Source organism: Salvelinus alpinus, chromosome 13 (genome assembly GCF_045679555.1).
Source record: "Salvelinus alpinus chromosome 13, SLU_Salpinus.1, whole genome shotgun sequence".
Taxonomy (NCBI): domain Eukaryota; kingdom Metazoa; phylum Chordata; class Actinopteri; order Salmoniformes; family Salmonidae; genus Salvelinus; species Salvelinus alpinus.
This window is the reverse complement of record NC_092098.1, coordinates 40,645,659-40,663,620: the sequence shown is the minus strand read 5'-3', so window position 1 is coordinate 40,663,620 and position 17,962 is coordinate 40,645,659. Positions and strand designations below refer to the sequence as shown.

General features: G+C 41.8%; 2 protein-coding genes across 8 annotated transcripts in view; both read left to right on the top strand.

The window, feature by feature from the left end:
• The first annotated feature begins 11 nt into the window (after positions 1–11).
• Positions 12–10,149, top strand: LOC139537701 (NHL repeat-containing protein 3-like). The gene is made up of 7 exons (XM_071339317.1): positions 12–205; positions 2,981–3,136; positions 3,346–3,496; positions 6,630–6,830; positions 7,120–7,211; positions 8,460–8,572; positions 8,716–10,149. The coding sequence occupies exons 1-7, from the start codon at positions 113–115 to the stop codon at positions 8,969–8,971; spliced, it is 1,062 nt and encodes a 353-aa protein (XP_071195418.1). The 5' UTR covers positions 12–112; the 3' UTR covers positions 8,972–10,149.
• Positions 10,150–13,460: 3,311 nt separating this feature from the next.
• emsy (EMSY transcriptional repressor, BRCA2 interacting) overlaps positions 13,461–17,962 on the top strand; it is a 31,780-nt gene continuing 27,278 nt past the window's right edge. For 2 of the 7 annotated variants that reach the window (XM_071339314.1, XM_071339310.1), the window contains exons 1-2: positions 13,461–13,828; positions 14,829–14,937. Coding sequence is in view for 1 of the 7 variants with exons in the window: in XM_071339310.1 (XP_071195411.1) it covers positions 14,932–14,937 (6 nt within the window). In the remaining 6 variants the exon portion in view is untranslated. Of the gene's footprint in view, positions 13,829–14,828; positions 14,938–15,016; positions 17,381–17,962 lie in introns of those variants that run through there. The other 5 variants (XM_071339315.1, XM_071339311.1, XM_071339316.1 and 2 more) reach the window with 3 other exon arrangements.

The window sequence follows — 17,962 nt, the reverse complement described above, 5'->3', positions numbered from 1 at the left end:
CGAACATCGTCATGTGATCAAAGTAGGAAGTGGCGTTTTCGTCTGATTCAAAGGTGCTAGGTTGGGTGGAAGCGCCCGATATATTTGATTGTTAACCTTCCAAGGTTTCCCCATGAAAAGACGAAATCATTTGTGTTTGATAGTGACGACCATGGGGACACTTTTTCTGCTTATGGTGGTATTATATGGTTCAATAAATTCACAGGTACGTAGCTCCTTTCAATTGTTTTTATGGTATTGACTTACCTGTTTTGTTGACTATCAGCATCATATCCTTCCTTGCCCTTGTTGAGTTAGTTAACAGTTGCCAGAATCAATAGTTACTTGTCATATGTGCCCTAATACATAGATTACGAAATTATTTCTCACTTAAAACCCTGTTCAGAACAAACGGTCTGTTTTAGAATAGGATCCTGTCTGTCCTGTTAAGATATCCTGTCAAAATACTGGGCTGCATTCAGTACGTCTTTGTACTGAACGACCAGTTGAACAACGGGATGGGTTGTGGTAAATGCCCTGTTTGAGACCATCAAATCCATGATATATTGTGGGTAAATGGTCACTGACTGATCTACAAATAATAATGAGTAGTTCATTATTGTGCAAAATGATTTGGAGATGAATCAGTCGGCTGCAATGTAGAACAAGCCCAAAGACAGTACAGTATAAAACCCCACAGTGGAGGTGTCATAATACCCATAAAACCTAGCGGCCAAACAGGAAAATGGATCCAATCGTTTTCCAGCATTCATTTTACCCATAGGGGATTTTAGAAACACTTCAAGTAAGGGCTGTGTTTTGTGTAGGCTGACCCTGGCGTGACGTTTTGATAACCATGTAAATCTCTCTCTACGACAATGTGACTTTTATCAATATATTCGCCTCTATTTAATCTCAAATTCGAAAATGCTAATTAGCATCAAAGTAGACATCATGCAAAACTACAAATCCCTGCAAGCTCCTGCACGTCATCTCTAGCTGACACCTTTGCTAACAGGTATTATGTCAATTTAAAACTTGCGCAAGACAGTTAACAGAATTGTCAATTTAAAGAAATGTAGCTAATTTATTCATTACTATATTTAGATATTAGATAGTTAATTCAGAGATTCTTACCTTTGCCTCATTTCAGCAGTCTCTTCCAAATCATGGTATTTGTTGTTCTTTGTGATACTAATTAGCTGCTAATGTGGCTATTTCATTTTTGGGGGGTGAATATATTGATAAATCACCTTGTACTAGAGAGATTTAAACGGTTATCAAAACTTCACGGCAGGGTAAAGGCGACCGCTTGCTTTCCAGCCGAAACAGTTTGGTAGAATTTGTGCATATATTATGACAACATTTTGTGACGTTTTGGACTTCGGTGACGTTTTTTAAGGCGGTTTGGGCACCCATTTTTTTTATAGTGGCAAGCCGAAGTCTACACCCCTTTGTCTGTGATTGGTCAACAGTAGGGATTCTTCAATTAAGATTTTGTTGTCATTCATTGAGAGATGACTCGTTTTCATGGACATTTTTTAATTGAAAAATACTGCACCAAACATCTTAGTTAGATGTAAAATTGCGCAACTAAGATCTCTTCTGAAAAAATGTCAAAATTAATGACAGATTTCTTGAGTTATCTTTGATTAATTCTGACTATTTTGAGGAAGTGTATACTGACTACAGCATCTCAAAATGGACATACAGTAATATTGCTGCAACAGGTGCCCACAAAGATGGGCACCTGTTGGTAGATTGGTTTAAAAAAAGCAAACATTGAATTTCCCTTTGAACATGGTGAAGTTATTAATTACACTTTGGATGGTGTAGCAATGCATCCAGACACTATAAAGATACAGGTGTCCTTCCTAACGCAGTTGCCAGAGAGGAAGGAAACCGCTCAGGGATTTCTCCATGAGGCCAATGGTGACTTTAAAACAGTTACAGAGTTTAATGATAAGAGAAAGCTGAGGATGGATCAACAGCGTTGCGGTTACTCCATACTAACCTAAATGACAGCTTGAAAAGAAGGAAGCCTGTACAGAATAAAAATATTCCAAAACATGCATTCTGTTTGCAATAATCCACTTAAGTAAAACTGCAAAAAAAATGGCAAAGTAATGTCCTGAATACAAAGCGTTAACTTTGGGGCAAACACAACACGTCACTGAGTACCATTCTTCATATTTTCAAGCATGGTGGTGGCTGTATCATGTTATGGGTATGCTTGTCATCAGCAAGGACTAGGGAGTTTTTGAGGATAAAAAGAAACGGAATAGAGCTAAGCACAGGCAAAATCCTAGAGGAAAACCTGGTTCAGTCTGCTTTCCAACAGACACTGGGAGACAAATTCACCTTCCAGCAGAACAATAAGCTAAAATTCAAGACCAAATATACACTGGAGTTGCTTACCAAGACGACAATGAATTTTCCTGAGAGGTCTAGTTAAAGTTTTGACTTAAATCGGCTTGAAAATCTATGGCAAGACTTGAAAATGGCTGTCTAGCAATGATCAATAACCAACTTGACAGAGCTTGAAGAATTTAAAAAGAATAATGTACAAATATTGTACAATCCAGGTGCGCAAAGCTCTTAGACTTACCCAGAAAGACTCACAGCTGTAATCGCTGCCAAAGGTGATTATAACATGTATTGACTTTACTTACTTAATCAATATATATTAGTCTTTTATTTTTCATAAATTCTAACATGTATAAAAAAAAAAAATATTCCACTTTGACATTACAGAGTATTTTGTGTAGATCGTTGACAAAAAAATGACAATTATATCCATTTTAATTCCACCTTGTAACGCAACAAAATGTGGAAAGAGTCAAGCAGAGTGAATGCTTTTTCTGAAGGCACTGTACCAGCAAGTGTATTACATATCAATCCATATCAACAGTAAATCAAATACAGTAAAATAATTAGGCCTAATCAAATAATTTCCCATTAGAATGCATAAGGCAATGTTTGTTTTTTTTTTCTTTGGCAGCAATCGGAAACATCTGGCCTAAAACCAGATTACAGACTTCTTGGACGACCACTGTACAAATTGGATATCAACTGGCCCAAATATCCCGAGCTTTTCAGCGGCGAGGTATTTGGAGTGGCTGTCAACCAGTATGCCGGTGTTGTATATGTTGCACAGGTCAGTATGTTATCTTGATGTCCTGTATTTGATTTATAGCCAATGGTGTTATGATACGAAACTTAAAGGGAAAAGAAAAAGCAAGGCTTAAAAAAACAGATTAACATAACATTGTCATTGTAAAAACAGTGCTGAGTACAGATGTGCTGTTCAAAATAGATGACAATGTAGGCTATTAGGTATTAAATAACAAAACTTCTATGTCCCAGAGAGGTGAGACGGTTCCAAAGGTGCTGGTGTTCACAAGAGACGGAGAGTTCCTACAGGCCTGGAACACGAGCACCCTGGAGATGCCCCATGGGATATTTTTGGCCGACGCCGCCACCAACCCCACTGTGTGGGTCACGGACGTAGGAAACGGTGAGGCCTCACAGCAGATCTATGCCCGGTTTCCCGATAGAGATGGAACTTAAGCTTATGAGTGTAACGATGCAGCTTTCCTACAACGACCGAAGATGTAGCATGCGTTTCCCAAAACACCATGCAGAGAGAACGGTTGCTAAGTCCGTCGTTGGAGTATGTGTCGATACTGATATGATCGAAAGGAAGGGAGTGCTGCTTTTGGATCAGCTTCATTCAGCTCTTTCCTCAACATTGTAATTACAGTGCATTCGGAAAGTATTCAGACCCCTTCACCTTTTCCACATTTTGTTACATGAAAGCCTTATTCTAAAATGGATGAAATAAAACATTTTCCTCATCAATCTACACACAATATCCCATAATGACTAAGCAAAACAGGTTTATAGAAATGTCTGCAAATATATAAAAAAATATATTTAAAAAATACCTTATTTACATAAGTATTCAGACCCTTTGCTATGAAACTTGAAATTGAGCTCATAGGCATCCTGTTTCCTTTGATCATCCTTGAAATGTTTTTACAACTTGATTGGAATCCACCTGTGGTAAATTAAATTGATTGGACATGATTTGGAAAGGCACACACCTGTCTGTATAAGGTACCACAGTTGACAGTGCATGTCAGAGCAAAAACCAAGCCATGACATCGAAGGAATTGTCCGTAGAGCTCCGAGACAGGATTGTGTCGGGGCACAGATTTGGGAAAGGGAACCCCAAAATTTCTGAGGCAATGAAAGTCCCTAAGAACACAGTGGCCTCCATCATTCTTAAATGGAAGAAGTTTGGAACCGCCAAGACTCTTCCTAAACAAGAACCCGATGGTCACTCTGAAAGAGCTCCAGAGTTCCTCTGTGGAGATGGTTGTCCTTATAGGTTCTCCCATCTCAAGATAGAACTCTTTGGCCTGAATGCCAAGCGTCACATCTGGAGAAAACCTGGCACCATCACTACGGTGAAGCGTGGTGGCAGCATCATGCTGTGGGGATGTTTTTCAGCTGCACGGACTGGGAGACTAGTCAGGATTGATAGCAAGGATGAACGGAGCAATGTACAGAGATCCTTGATGAAAACCTGCTCAGGACCTCCGACTGGGGCGAAGGTTCACCTTCCAACAGGACAACGAACCTAAGCACACAGCCAAAACAACGCAGCAGTGGCTTCGGGACAAGTCACTGAATGTCCTTGAGTGGCCCAGCCATAGCCCGGACTTCAACCCGATCAAACATGTCTGGAGAGAACCTAAAAATAGCTGTGCAGCGACGCTCCCCATCAAACCTGACAGAGCTTGAGATGATCTGCAGAGAAGAACGGGAGAAACATTCCAAATACAGGTGTGCCAAGCTTGTAGCGTCATACCCAAGAAGACTCGAGGCTGTAATCACTGCCAAAGGGGCTTTAACAAAGTACTGAGTGAAGGGTCTGAATACTTATGTAAGTGGGATATTTCTGTTTTTTATATTTTTATTTTCGAAAAACCTGTTTTTTCTTTTTATTAATGGGGTATTGTGTGTAGATTGAATAAGGCTGTAATGTAACAAAATGTGGAAAAAGTGAAGTGGTCTGAATACTTTCCGAATACGCTTTATTTCACAATACTGATGCCGTATCAGCTCCTATAGAGATATTACCATCTACGGGCTGCAAATATTATAATGCTTACCCAATAAAAATGCTCTAAATCACAGATTTTGCACGTTGCGCACATGTTCGGCTGCACCATTAAATATTTTTGGACAAATTACAGATCGTAGTTTACAAGTAGCAAATAGAACTCAATTGATTGAACATAGTTTACTCGTTTATCTTTTAATGCAGTCATCTCGGTTTGTATTTGAAGCATATTTTTATGTTGCTTGTTTGTATCAATTGCAAAGACATTGGCAACTTTGTATATTGTAGTCAACTTTGTTCTGAAGTTATTGAGGTCAGAGAGAAGGATAAACCATGTGGTTCTATGTTTAGCGGAGATCTTCTGTGTATGTGACGCGGGAGGGCAAAAAAGCATCTAACAACGCACTTAGCTGTTCTACAAGTGGTCTGATGTAGGGTTCAGATTACGAGTGTTTTCAATTGCAACTTTAACGATAGTTTTGGGAAACCACTCAGAGATTTAATGATGGTCATACGAAGGTTCTAACGATGAACTTAGCCATAAAGAGCCACTGAACAGGCCGATTGGCACGTGTTTTTCTATTGCTCATTAGAAAACTAGATTTCAGTCTTAGAGGTGTGTTTCTTGACCGATTCCGCATTTGGTTAAGGATGTTTGTTCCCTATGAGACACTGTAGATGCAGAAGCCTATTTCACTTCCTCAAAATCCCCATAATTAATCTAAGAACTCATGAAATCTGTAATACATTTTTACATTTTGGCCGAGGATGTTTTAGATGCACAATTTTACATCTAACTCTAACTAAGGTGTTTGGTGCAGTATTTCTCAAGTAAAAACATTTACGAAGTGTTGTCTTATGTAAACAGTCGGAGCTGCTGGGCAGATCTGTCTCACTGACTATGCTATTGGATAGAGAGCAATCACCGCAGATGTTCACCCTATGTTAGTGGGCAAATGGACATCGTCAAATCAAAACCTAACCTTCATTTACCGGTGTGACACACAGATGTTCCAAACTCTGTTTTAGACTAGACTGACTGAATGACCAAAATCATCTTATTTACACTTTGTAGTCAATTTTGACTCTAAAATAACTGTTTCTGACTCATATCGATGCCACATAGGCCATTTTCAAAGGGATTTGTTGCTTTTTAAAGGCAGATGCTTTTGGGAAACCGGGCCCTGGGTCATGTTCATTAGGACACGCAATGGACAACATTTTGCATCGGAAAACTGAAATAAGCGCTATTGTGAACGTATTCTATGTACTAAACACTTTAGTATTGACAAAATACGGTGTATTTACTTTGTTAGTCATACACACATCTGGCTGATAAAAAATGGATCCAGCTAAAGTGCCTTGCCTAATAGAAAACAGTTTTTACACAACCTCATCACTCATCTATTTCCCAAAATATGAGCCTCCTTGACCTGTCTGCTGTCTCATTGCTTAGAATGCTGCTGTAGTCTCAGTGTTTTGAGTGACTACTGTATTTTTCCTATCCAATCTGTTGTAGGCCCGTATGGTCACTGCATTAAGCAGTACTCTCCCTCGGGCAAGCTGCTCCAGGTGCTGGGCTCAATGGGGGAAGCTGGCTCTGGGGTCAACCCGCTCCAGTTTGACCAGCCCGCTGAAATCTTTGTTCACAGCTCTGGGGAGATCTACATAGTGGATGGGGACGGAGGGATTAACAACCGCCTCATCAAACTGTCCAAAGGTGATGATGACATTATAACCACAGAGAGCCTATAATAAGTTATGAGTTCTATATGTAATTCTGTGGTTCTAACATTACGTTCTGTGCCAGAGCCACACTTCCAAAATGCCATTTACATGGGAATGTCCGTTCTAGAAATTATATTTCCAGAACGGACATTCCCATTAAAGTTCTCGTAATTCTATTTGTATGGCCATTCATAGAAAATGGTGATAGTACGCATTGAAATAACATAATGCTATAGCCATGGTGTGATGCATGTTATAACCTCTATATGGTTTCTCTATAGACCTGGAGGTGCAATGGATGCACGGAGAGAAGGGCCAGGGCCTTGCACAGTTCTACATCCCCCATAGTGTGGCAGTAGATAACTATCAAAGGGTAGGTGCATTGTGCAGGACTCTGCTGTACAAGCAGTGCTGTGTTGAAGACAACTTCAAGTTCAAAACCTTATTGTCCAATATTGTGAAGTGATGTTTAAGCAGGCACCTTGTGGTTGAAATGCTTCACAAGCTGAAATCCAAGTCTCATCTCACTCAACTTTATAGAACTGTACCTGATACAGATTGTGGTGACATTTTTGTGTTGCAAATGAATTGTGCAAAGTGCAAGAAATACTGTAAACCTCAGATTTTTGCAGTGTAATTTAATGTGAAACTTTTCTTCAATTATATGCGTTATATGGGCTCCTGAGTGGCGCTTCGGTATAAGACACTGCATCTCAGTGCAAGAGGCGTCACTGCAGTCCCTGGTTCGAATCCAGGCTGCATCACATCTGGCTGTGATTGGGAGTCCCATATTGCTGCGCACAATTGGCCCAGCGTCGTCCTGATTTGGCCGGGGTAGGCCGTCATTGTAAATAAGAATTTGTTCTTAACTGACTTGCCTAGTTAAATAAAGGTGAAATAAAATAAATAAGGTGGCGATTAATTTAAGTAGAGTTTAGTAAGCTGGGCATTACATAAATACACTGAGTGTACAAAACATTAGGGACACCTGTTCTTTCCATGACATGGACTGACCAGGTGAAAGCTCTGAAACCTTATAGATGTTAAATTGCGTGTTAAATCCACTTCAATCAGTATAGATGAAGGGAAGGAGACCGGTTAAAGGAGGAGTTTTAAGCCTTGAGACATGGATTGTGTATGTGTGCCATTGAGGGTGAATGGGCAAGACAAAAGATTGAAGTGCCTTTGAACGAGGTATGGTAGTAGGTGCCAGGCACTACCGGTTTGTGTGTCAAGAACTGCAACGCTGCAGGGGTTTTCACACTCAACAGTTTCCTGTGTGTATCAAGAGAATGGTCCACCACCCAAAGAACATCTATCCAACTTGATACAACTGTGGGACGCATTGGAGTCAACATGGGCCAGCATCCCTGTGTAACATTTTCGACGCCTTATAGTCCATCCCCCGACGAATTGAGGCTGTTCTAAGGGGAAAAGTGCAACTCAAAAGGTGCAACTCAATATTAGGAAGGTGTTTCTAATGTTTTATACACTCAGTGTAGTCTCCTCTTTATAATGCATATTATTTAAGAAAAGTTTCAAATGAAATCACACTGCCAGATTATGAGGTTTATGGTAAGCTTTGGATTTTGTGGTAATTGTGTGTTGTGGTGTTGCGTAGGTGTGGGTTGCTGACAGAGGAAACAAGCGAATCCAGGTGTTTAATTCTGTGACTGGAGACTGGCTTGGAACATGGGGAAGCTGTTTCAATGAGGACGCACCCTACTCTGTCAGGTTGGTAGTGATAGTCCCAATATTTACCTGTCAGTCTTATTTTGTTATCTTTCATGGACTAACTGGTTTTGCTAACTGCAACTCAATATTAGGAAGGTTTCCTTAATGTTATGTACACTCAGTGTAAGTAATTATCCCCATAGGTTGACACCAGACCAGAAGTACTTTGTGGTGGTGCAGCTGAACACCAATCAGATCTCCCTACTGGAGGCTCCACCTGTGGGTGTCATTGGTCAGTGCCAGGTGGTCAGTGTCATCCAATTGGCTGAAGACGTCAAGCCCCACCTAGTGGACCTGGACCTGAAGACGGGGGCTCTGTATGTGGCTGAGATTGGTGCCCAGCAGGCTCAGAAGTTTACCCCATTCAGCCTGGGTACTGGCTTCCTGCAGGATGTTTGATGCACTCTATTATAGGCCGTGTTCCAGGCGGACTACATTGCAGACACATGACAGATCTCAGAAGAATTGGTGTTTAACATATCAGTTCACCACATCATATGATAGCAATCTGATGCCCGACTGCGCAGTCTATGACGTGGGCACAGAACCACTGGCTGATGCAGTGCAACGTCTGCAATGTAGTTGGCCTGGAACACGACCATAATCATTTGATGAGAAGTTAACATGTATATTTAAATAGATTCAAATGAGCCAGGCCACTTATTCGACAAATCAAAGATGCCATTTTCTCCCCATACTGCTCATTTGAATAATTATTTACCCCAGGCTAACTAAGGCATAAAGTCCTTTGTATGTAACGTGCTACGCCAAACAGGAACTCTTAACCAGCTCTATGTTTACTGTTTAGTTCTTATGGAGGTATAGAAAAGTATTGCATGTCCAACTAACCAATCTCACTGGTCACTTACGTTAACTGCTTGATGTTAACCAAACTTCATGATCCTGTTACTTAATTGCATGAAAGAAATGGTTGTAAGAACCATAATTTGAATTTCTTTAAGGCAGCTATGTTTTAAAAGCGTCAAAGTGACTTGTGCTGTATGAGGTACTACTACTATCAAGTGAGAAACTTGTTTTCTTACTTGCAGTATGTTTGATCACAGTAATATGACCAGTGCTATTCAGATTAGATTTGAAAGGGTTCGGTCTCATCCGCTAGCCTGGATATCTTTTGCCAGGGGAAGTGTCGTGATATATGAAATGTGTGGTTTTGCATTGAAAGTGTATAACATAAGCTTTCAATGCATAACATAAGCTTTCAATGCAAACGCATAACATTATTATGCTTGTGTGTGCATATGGTTTCATTGGAATTACAAGTCATATCATCCTGTCTTTTTTGTGTTTTTACCCTGGGGAACAAATCTTATTTTATGGGGAAATGTTTACATTGCTTGCTCCTGAATATTGTTTATGGTCATATGCATATCATATTTTGTTAATTTTGATTGTATGAATGTATTGTGATTTGTTTCTGCTGCTTTTTATTAGTGCCATAGTCATGCTCGGCATCATTGAATGTTCATTGAATTTTCAATTTTTATGTTGCTTGTTCTTTCATTTTCAAGGGTAAAGATTGACAGAAATAAGATCTAAATAAACTTTTTGAAAACCAATTTTGTCATAGTGATAAAGCTTCCCCTGGCTTTTGTCTGTCATTATTTTGATGCATGAATACCAGGGGAGGACGGCTCATAATAATTTCTGGAGTGGAGTGTAATGGCTACAATAGAGTGAATGGAATGGTATCCAAAACAATATTAGGAGCTGTCCTCAGCAGCCTCCACTGATGAATCCACAACCCCTTCATGTAAAGGGATTCTGAAAACAGCAAGGCAAAGGAAAAACAGACCAAAAACAGGAATTACAGTCTGAGTGACAAATGTAATTAAATTATCAATCCACAGTAATTGTAAACAAAATGCTGTTTGAAATCTGGTTTAGTAGAATAGAGTTGAAATCGGAAGTTTACATACACTTAGGTTGGAGTCATTAAAACTCGTTTTTCAACCACCACAAATGTCTTGTTAACAAACTATAGTTTTGGCAAGTCGGTTAGGACATCTACTTTGTGCATAACACAAGTAATTTTTCCAACAATTGTTTACAGACAGATTATTTAATTTATAATTCACTATATCACAATTCCAGTGGGTCAGAAGTTTACATACACTAAGTTGACTGTGCCTTTTAAACAGCTTGGAAAATTCCAGAAAATTATGTCATGGCTTTAGAAACTTCTGATAGGCTAATTGACATCATTTGAGTCAATTGGAGGTGTACCTGTGAATGTATTTCAAGGCCTACCTTCAAACTCACTGCCTCTTTGCTTGACATCATGGGTAAATCAAAATAAATCTCCAAGACCTCAGAAAAAAATTGCAGACCTCCACAAGTCTGGTTCATCCTTGGGAACAATTTACAAATGCCTGAAGGTACCACGTTCATCTGTGCAAACAATAGTACGCAAGTATAAACACCATGGGACCACGCAGCCTTCATACCGCTCAGGAAGGAGACGTGTTCTGTCTCCTAGAGATGAATGTACTTTGGTACAACAAAGTCAAGGTATTGGAGTGGCCATCACAAAGCCCTGACCTCAATCCTATAGACAATTTGTGGGCAGAACTGAAAAAGTGCGTGCGAGCAAGGAGGCCTACAAACCTGACTCAGTTACACCAGCTCTGTCAGTAGGAAGGGGCCAAAATTCACCCAACTTATTGTGGGAAGCTTGTGGAAGGCTACCTGAAACATTTGACCCAAGTTCAACAGTTTAAAGGCAATGCTACCAAATACTAATTGAGTGTATGTAAACTTCTGACCCACTGGGAATGTGATGAAAGAAATAAAAGCTGAAATAAATCATTCTCTCTACTATTATTCTGACATTTCACATTCTTAAAATGAAGTGGTGATCCTAACTGACCTAAGACAGGGGATTTTTGCTCGGCTTAAATGTCAGTAATTGTGAAAAACTGAGTTTAAATGTATTTGGCTTAGGTTCTAGGTAAATATCCGACTTCAACTGTAGGTGTTCCCTTTGTCCAGGTGGGAAAGGGCAGTGTGGAGTGCAATAGAGATTGCATCATCTGTGGATCTGTTTGGGCGGCATGCAAATTAGAGTGGGTCTAGGTTTTCTGAGATAATGGTGTTGATGTGAGCCATGGTGGTCTGCTGAAAACATGTTGATATTACAGACTCGGGAGAGGTTTAAAATGTCTGGGAAGACACTTGCCAGTTGGTCAGCGCATGCTCGCAGTACACGTCCTGGTAATCCGTCTGGCCCTGCGGCTTTGTAAATGTTGACCTGTTTAAAGGTCTTAATCACATTGGCTGCAGAGAGCGTGATCACACAGTCTTCTGGAACAGCTGATGCTCTCATGCATGTTTCAGTGTTATTTGCCTCGAAGCGAGCATAGAAGTAGTTTAGCTCGTGTCACTGGACAGCTCTCGGCTGTGCTTCCCTTTGTAGTCTGTAATGGTTTGCAAGCCCTGCCACATGCGACGAGCGTCAGAACCGGTGTAGTACGATTCGATCTTAGTCCTGTTTGATGGTTAGTTGGAGGGCATAGCGGGATTTCTTAGAAGCTTCCGGGTTAGAGTCCCGCTTGAAAGCGGCAGCTCTAGCCTTTAGCTCTTTGCGGATGTTGCCTGTAATCCATGGCTTCTGGTTGGGATATGTATGAATAGCATTCTCACATAGGTGTTCCTTTTGTCCAGGTGGGAAAGGGCAGTGTGGAGTGCAATAGAGATTGCATTATCTGTGGATCTGTAGGGGCGGTATGCAAATTGGAGTGGGTCTAGGGTTTCTGGGATAATGGTGTTGATGTGAGCCATGACCAGCGTTTCGAAGCACTTCATGGCTACAGACGTAAGTGCTACCGGTCGGTAGTCCTTTAGGCAGGCTACCTTAGTGTTCTTAGGCACTATGGTGGTCTGTGCCCATGTTGGTATTACAGACTCAGACAGGGAGAGGTTGAAAATGTCAGTGAAGACACTTGCCAGTTGGTCAGCGCATGCTCGCAGTACACGTCTTGGTAATCCGTCTGGTTGGGGTATGTACGTACGGTCACTGATGAAGCCAATGACTGATGTGGTGTACTCCTCAATGCCGTAGGATTCCCGGAACATATTCCAGTCTGTGCTAGCAAAACAGTCCTGTAGCTTAGCATCTGCTTCATCTGACCACTTTTATTTATCTCGTCACTGGTGCTTCCTGCAACCTCCTGTGATGGATATACTGACAATATACATCTCTCCACACAATGGGAGTCGTTGTCCACAAAGCAGCATGGCGGGCTGTCTAGCTCCCGCCTACCCTTTCTTTGCAGTGAAGGATATATCTCATTATCGTAATCTATTTTTTAATCTTCAATAAGGGTTGTTGACGTCAACCGCCTGATTTCAACGGAGAGACGCTATGCTACTAGCCTCATGGCATGAATATGCATCTCTGATATAACGTTTTTTTTTGTCAAAGTCGCCATAGTGTCACGTGTCCTACTTAACGACCCTGGGTTTATAAGCGCGGATATCGAGTCTGCCGCTCGAGCATGCTTTTGCTGCAGAGTCGATATCCGCGCTTATAAACCCAGGGTCGTTACATTATATTAGTACACTCGTAACAACTTAAGCATTACGAAACTCCTATTTGATCAATTAAACCTCACGTAGCAAATAAGCCATTAATTTTTGTTGTTGATCAATTTCGATACTCATTGACTTTGACGCCAACTGCTGGAGGGAGTTGAGCAACCCTTCCTCCAACCCAACCTCTGTTTAAAAATGACATTTGAGAGAAATGGTATGAATGGGCGGGATTTATAACTTGTGACTGTGGTAACTAGTGACGACCAATGCCAAAACCCGTGCACAAAGAATGTCAACAGTGACGTCACTGGGTCCTAAAAAAAGTGTTAGAAAAACTGCCTATTTGGATTTATGTCTCTGGGTATACCTGTATGGGTTTATTTTTTTTACCGTTTTTCATTATTAATCCATATGTGAAAAAATAAGGGGGTTATAGATCCCAAAATGATCAATATTAGATCTTAACTTTTCAAATTCATGTCAATCCAATCCAGGTTTATTTTTGGACAACATTATTTCAGGCCCAAGTGTTTTGGCGTTGTTCAATCATGGCGGAATTGAAGGTCTTTGGAACTGAGGTGGATCCTCATTAAAGAAAAACATATTTTTCATATTTTGGTGTGTGCAACTTTTGTTGGATTAATATGTAATAATGTATTGATCCTTTCAATCAGTACTGTCATAACGACGTTGCAACACTGCATGGTAAGTTGGAAGAAGGAAAGCTACCAGCTAGCCGAATAGCTAGCTATCAAACGTCGTTAGCTTACTCCCAGGGGGATGCTTGCACAACTTGAAATGCTTGATAGTAGCTAGAATTATGCAAACAGTTTATTTTAGTGTTATATATTATACAAATATATATTTATTTGCTGTAATGTCGTATTTTGAGTGTCATGCACTCGCAATTTAGTAGTTAACGCGTTACCTCGCTAATGTTGTTGTGCAGGCTAACGCTGGTTTTGCAAACCAGAGTAAGTCATTTGGCACCCGTAGGCTGCTTCTAGCTATCTAGTGTCACTGTTTAGCCACGCAACTGAATGCGTTTTCTTCCTATGTCAATGATATTAGGACGGTAGAATTGAAGGAGTATTTAAGCCTCTTACTGAAAGGATGTCAACAGGTACCAACCAATGATATGTATTAACCCTAGATGACTAACAGGGGGCGGTGTTTTGAAGCTACCGCGCAGCCATTCTGGTACGATAATCTCTTTTCACGCCACTTCCATTCCAGGTTAGGATAATTTATGCAGCAGGCTTGGAGACTGAGGTTAGGAAAAGGGTTAGGGTTAGCGTAAAAAATAGGAAAAGGGTTAGTGCTCTACTAACCTGCTACGAAAATCACTAATTAAAAGTGTGTCCCATTTGGTGCTCCTCTGTTGGGGAAAAACATCATAATAATTAGACGAGGTACGATCATGAATATCCTACAAACGGGACATCAAAAACTGTAATATCCTATGTTTCACGGAATCTTGGCTGAATGACGACATGTATATACGCTGCACCGGCATGACAGAACAGTAAGACGAGGGGGGGGCAGTCTGTGCATATTTGTAAACAACAGCTGGTGCATGAAATCTAAGGAAGTTTCTAGATTTTGCTCGCCTGAAGTAGAATATATTGTGAAAAATTGCAGGCCACACTACTTGCCTCGAGAGTTTTCAGCTATACTTTTCGTGGCTGTTTATTTACCACCACAGACAGATGCTGGCACTAAGACCGCACTCAGTCAGCTGTATAAGGAAATAAGCAAACAGGAAACCACTCACCCAGAGGCGGCGCTCCTAGTGGCCGGAGACTTTAATGCAGGTAAACTTAAATCAGTTCTACCTAATTGTTAAATGTGCAACCAGATGGGAAAAAATTCTAGATCACCTGTACTCCACACACACACACGTACAAAGCTCTCCCTCGCCCTCCATTTGGTAAATCCGACCACAACTCTATCCTCCTGATTCCTGCTTACAAGCAAAAATGAAAGCAGGAAGCACCAGTGACTCGGTCTATAAAAAAGTGGTCAGATGAAGCAGATGCTAAACTACAGGACTGTTTTGCTATCACAGACTGGAACATGTTCCGGGATTCTTCTCATGGCATTGAGGAGTACACCACATCAGTCACTGGCTCTATCAATAAGTGCATCGAGGACGTCGTCCCCACAGTGACTGTACGTACATACCCCAACCAGAAGCCATGGATTACAGGCAACATTCTCACTGAGCTAAAGGGTAGAGCTGCCGCTTTCAAGGTGCGGGACTCTAACCCGGGAGCTTACAAGAAATCCTGCAATGCCCTGCAACGAACCATCAAACAGGCAAAGCGTCAATACAGGGCTAAGATTGAGTCATACTACACCGGCTCTGACGCTCGTCTTATGTGCGAGGCAAGTAACACAGAGGCATGCATGAGAACATCAGCTGTTCCGGACGACTGTGTGATCACTCTCCGTAGCCGACGTGAGTAAGACCTTTAAACAGGTCAACATTCACAAGGCCACGGAGCCAGACGGATTACCAGGACGTGTGCTCCGGGCATGTGCTGACCAACTGGTAGGTGTCTTCACTGACATTTTCAACATGTACCTGATTGAGTCTGTAATACCAACATGTTTCAAGCAGACTACCATAGTCCCTGTGCCCAAGAACACGAAGGCAACCTGCCTAAATGACTACCGACCCGTAGCACTCACGACCGTAGCCATGAAGGGTTTTGAAAGGCTGGTAATGGCTCACATCAACACCATTATCCCAGAAACCCTAAACCCACTCCAATTTGCATACCGCCCAAACAGATCCACAGATGATGCAATCTCTATTACACTCCACACTGCCCTTTCCCACCTGGATAAAAGGAACACCTATGTGGAAATGCTATTTGATTTGATTTGCTATTCATTGACTACAGCTCAGCGTTCAACACCATAGTACCCTCAAAGCTCATCACTAAGCTAAGGATCCTGGGACTAAACACCTCCCTCTGCAACTGGATCCTGGACTTCCTGACGGGCCGCCCCCAGGTGGTGAGGGTAGGTAGCAACACATCTGCCACGCTGATCCTCAACACAGGGGCCCCCCAGGGGTGCTTGCTCAGTCCCCTCCTGTACTCCCTGTTCACCCACGACTACATGGCCAGGCACGACTCCACCACCATGGTGCTTGCCTACGGAGCTGTGAGGGGAACGGCACCTCCGTACCTTCAGGCTCTGATCAGGCCCTACACCCAAACAAGGGCACTGCGTTCATCCACCTCTGGCCTGCTCGCCTCCCTACCTCTGAGGAAGTACAGCTCCCGCTCAGCCCAGTCAAAACTGTTCGCTGCTCTGGCACCCCAATGGTGGAACAAACTCCCCCACGACGCCAGGTCAGCGGAATCAATCACCACCTTCCGGAGACACCTGAAACCCCACCTCTTTAAGGAATACCTAGGATAGGATAAAGTAATCCTTCTAACCCCCCCCCCCTTAGAGTTAGATGCACTATTGTAAAGTGGTTGTTCCACTGGACATCATAAGGTGAATGCACCAACTTGTAAGTCGCTCTGGATAAGAGCGTCTGCTAAATGACGTAAATGTAAATTAAGTTTGCAGATGGCACAGCAGTGGTATGCCTGATCACCGACAACGACGAGACAGCCTATAGGGAGGAGGTCAGAGACCTGGCCGGGTGGTGCCAGAATAACAACCTATCCCTCAACGTAACCAAGACTAAGGAGATGATTGTGGACTACAGGAAAAGGAGGACCGAGCACGCCCCCATTCTCATTGACGGGGCTGTAGTGGAGCAGGTTGAGAGCTTCAAGTTCCTTGGTGTCCACATCACCAACAAACTAGAATGGACCAAACACACCAAGACAGTCGTGAAGAGGGCACGACAAAGCCTATTCCCCCTCAGGAAACTAAAAAGATTTTGCAATGGTCCTGAGATCCTCAAAAGGTTCTACAGCTGCAACATCGAGAGTATCCTGACTGGTTGCATCACTGCCTGGTACGGCAATTGCTCGGCCTCCGACCGCAAGGCACTACCAGAGGGTAGTGCGTACGGCCCAGTACATCACTAAGGCTAAGCTGCCTGCCATCCAGGACCTCTACACCAGGCGGTGTCAGAGGAAAGTCCTAAAAATTGTCAGACCCCAGCCACCCCAGTCATAGACTGTTCTCTCTACTACCGCATGGCATGCGGTACCGGAGTGCCAAGTCTAGGACAAAAAGGCTTCTCAACAGTTTTTATCTGCAAGCCGTAAGACTCCTGAACAGGTAATCAAATGGCTACCTGGACTATTTGCAATGTGTGCCCCCCCCCAACCCCTCTTTTACGCTGCTGCTACTCTCTGTTTATCATATATGCATAGTCACTTTAACCATATGTACATACTACCTCAATCAGCCCGACTAACCGGTGTCTGTATATAGCCTCGCTACTTTTATAGCCTCGCTACTGTTATTTTTCACTGTCTTTTTACTGTTGTTTGTATTTCTTTACTTACCTATTGTTCACCTAATACCTTTTTTGCACTATTGGTTAGAGCCTTTAAGTAAGCATTTCAAGTTAAGGTGTTGTATTCTTGCGCACGTGACAATCTTTGATTTGAATGATAATAATAATTTAAAAAATAAAGATTTTGGAAGCTATAGAAATGCTTTTATTCTACATTTGTTTTGACAAGTATATTCCATTATAGACACCTTAATGCATATTTCAAAATTATATGTTAACTGAACATAAAAATGTATAAAAACATACTACTTAAAGCACATTTTTTTTGTTGAGAATACTGTTACTGTCCCCACTACAACAAATAAATACTTAAATACATGTAATTCTGTCCTTGAAACATT

Coding starts and splice junctions, on each gene's coding strand:
- LOC139537701 (XM_071339317.1), top strand. CDS start 113: ATGAAAAGACGAAATCATTTGTGTTTGATAGTGACGACCATGGGGACA. Junction 206..2,980: donor ATGGTTCAATAAATTCACAG/GTACGTAGCTCC, acceptor TTTCTTTGGCAG/CAATCGGAAACATCTGGCCT. Junction 3,137..3,345: donor GTGTTGTATATGTTGCACAG/GTCAGTATGTTA, acceptor TCTATGTCCCAG/AGAGGTGAGACGGTTCCAAA.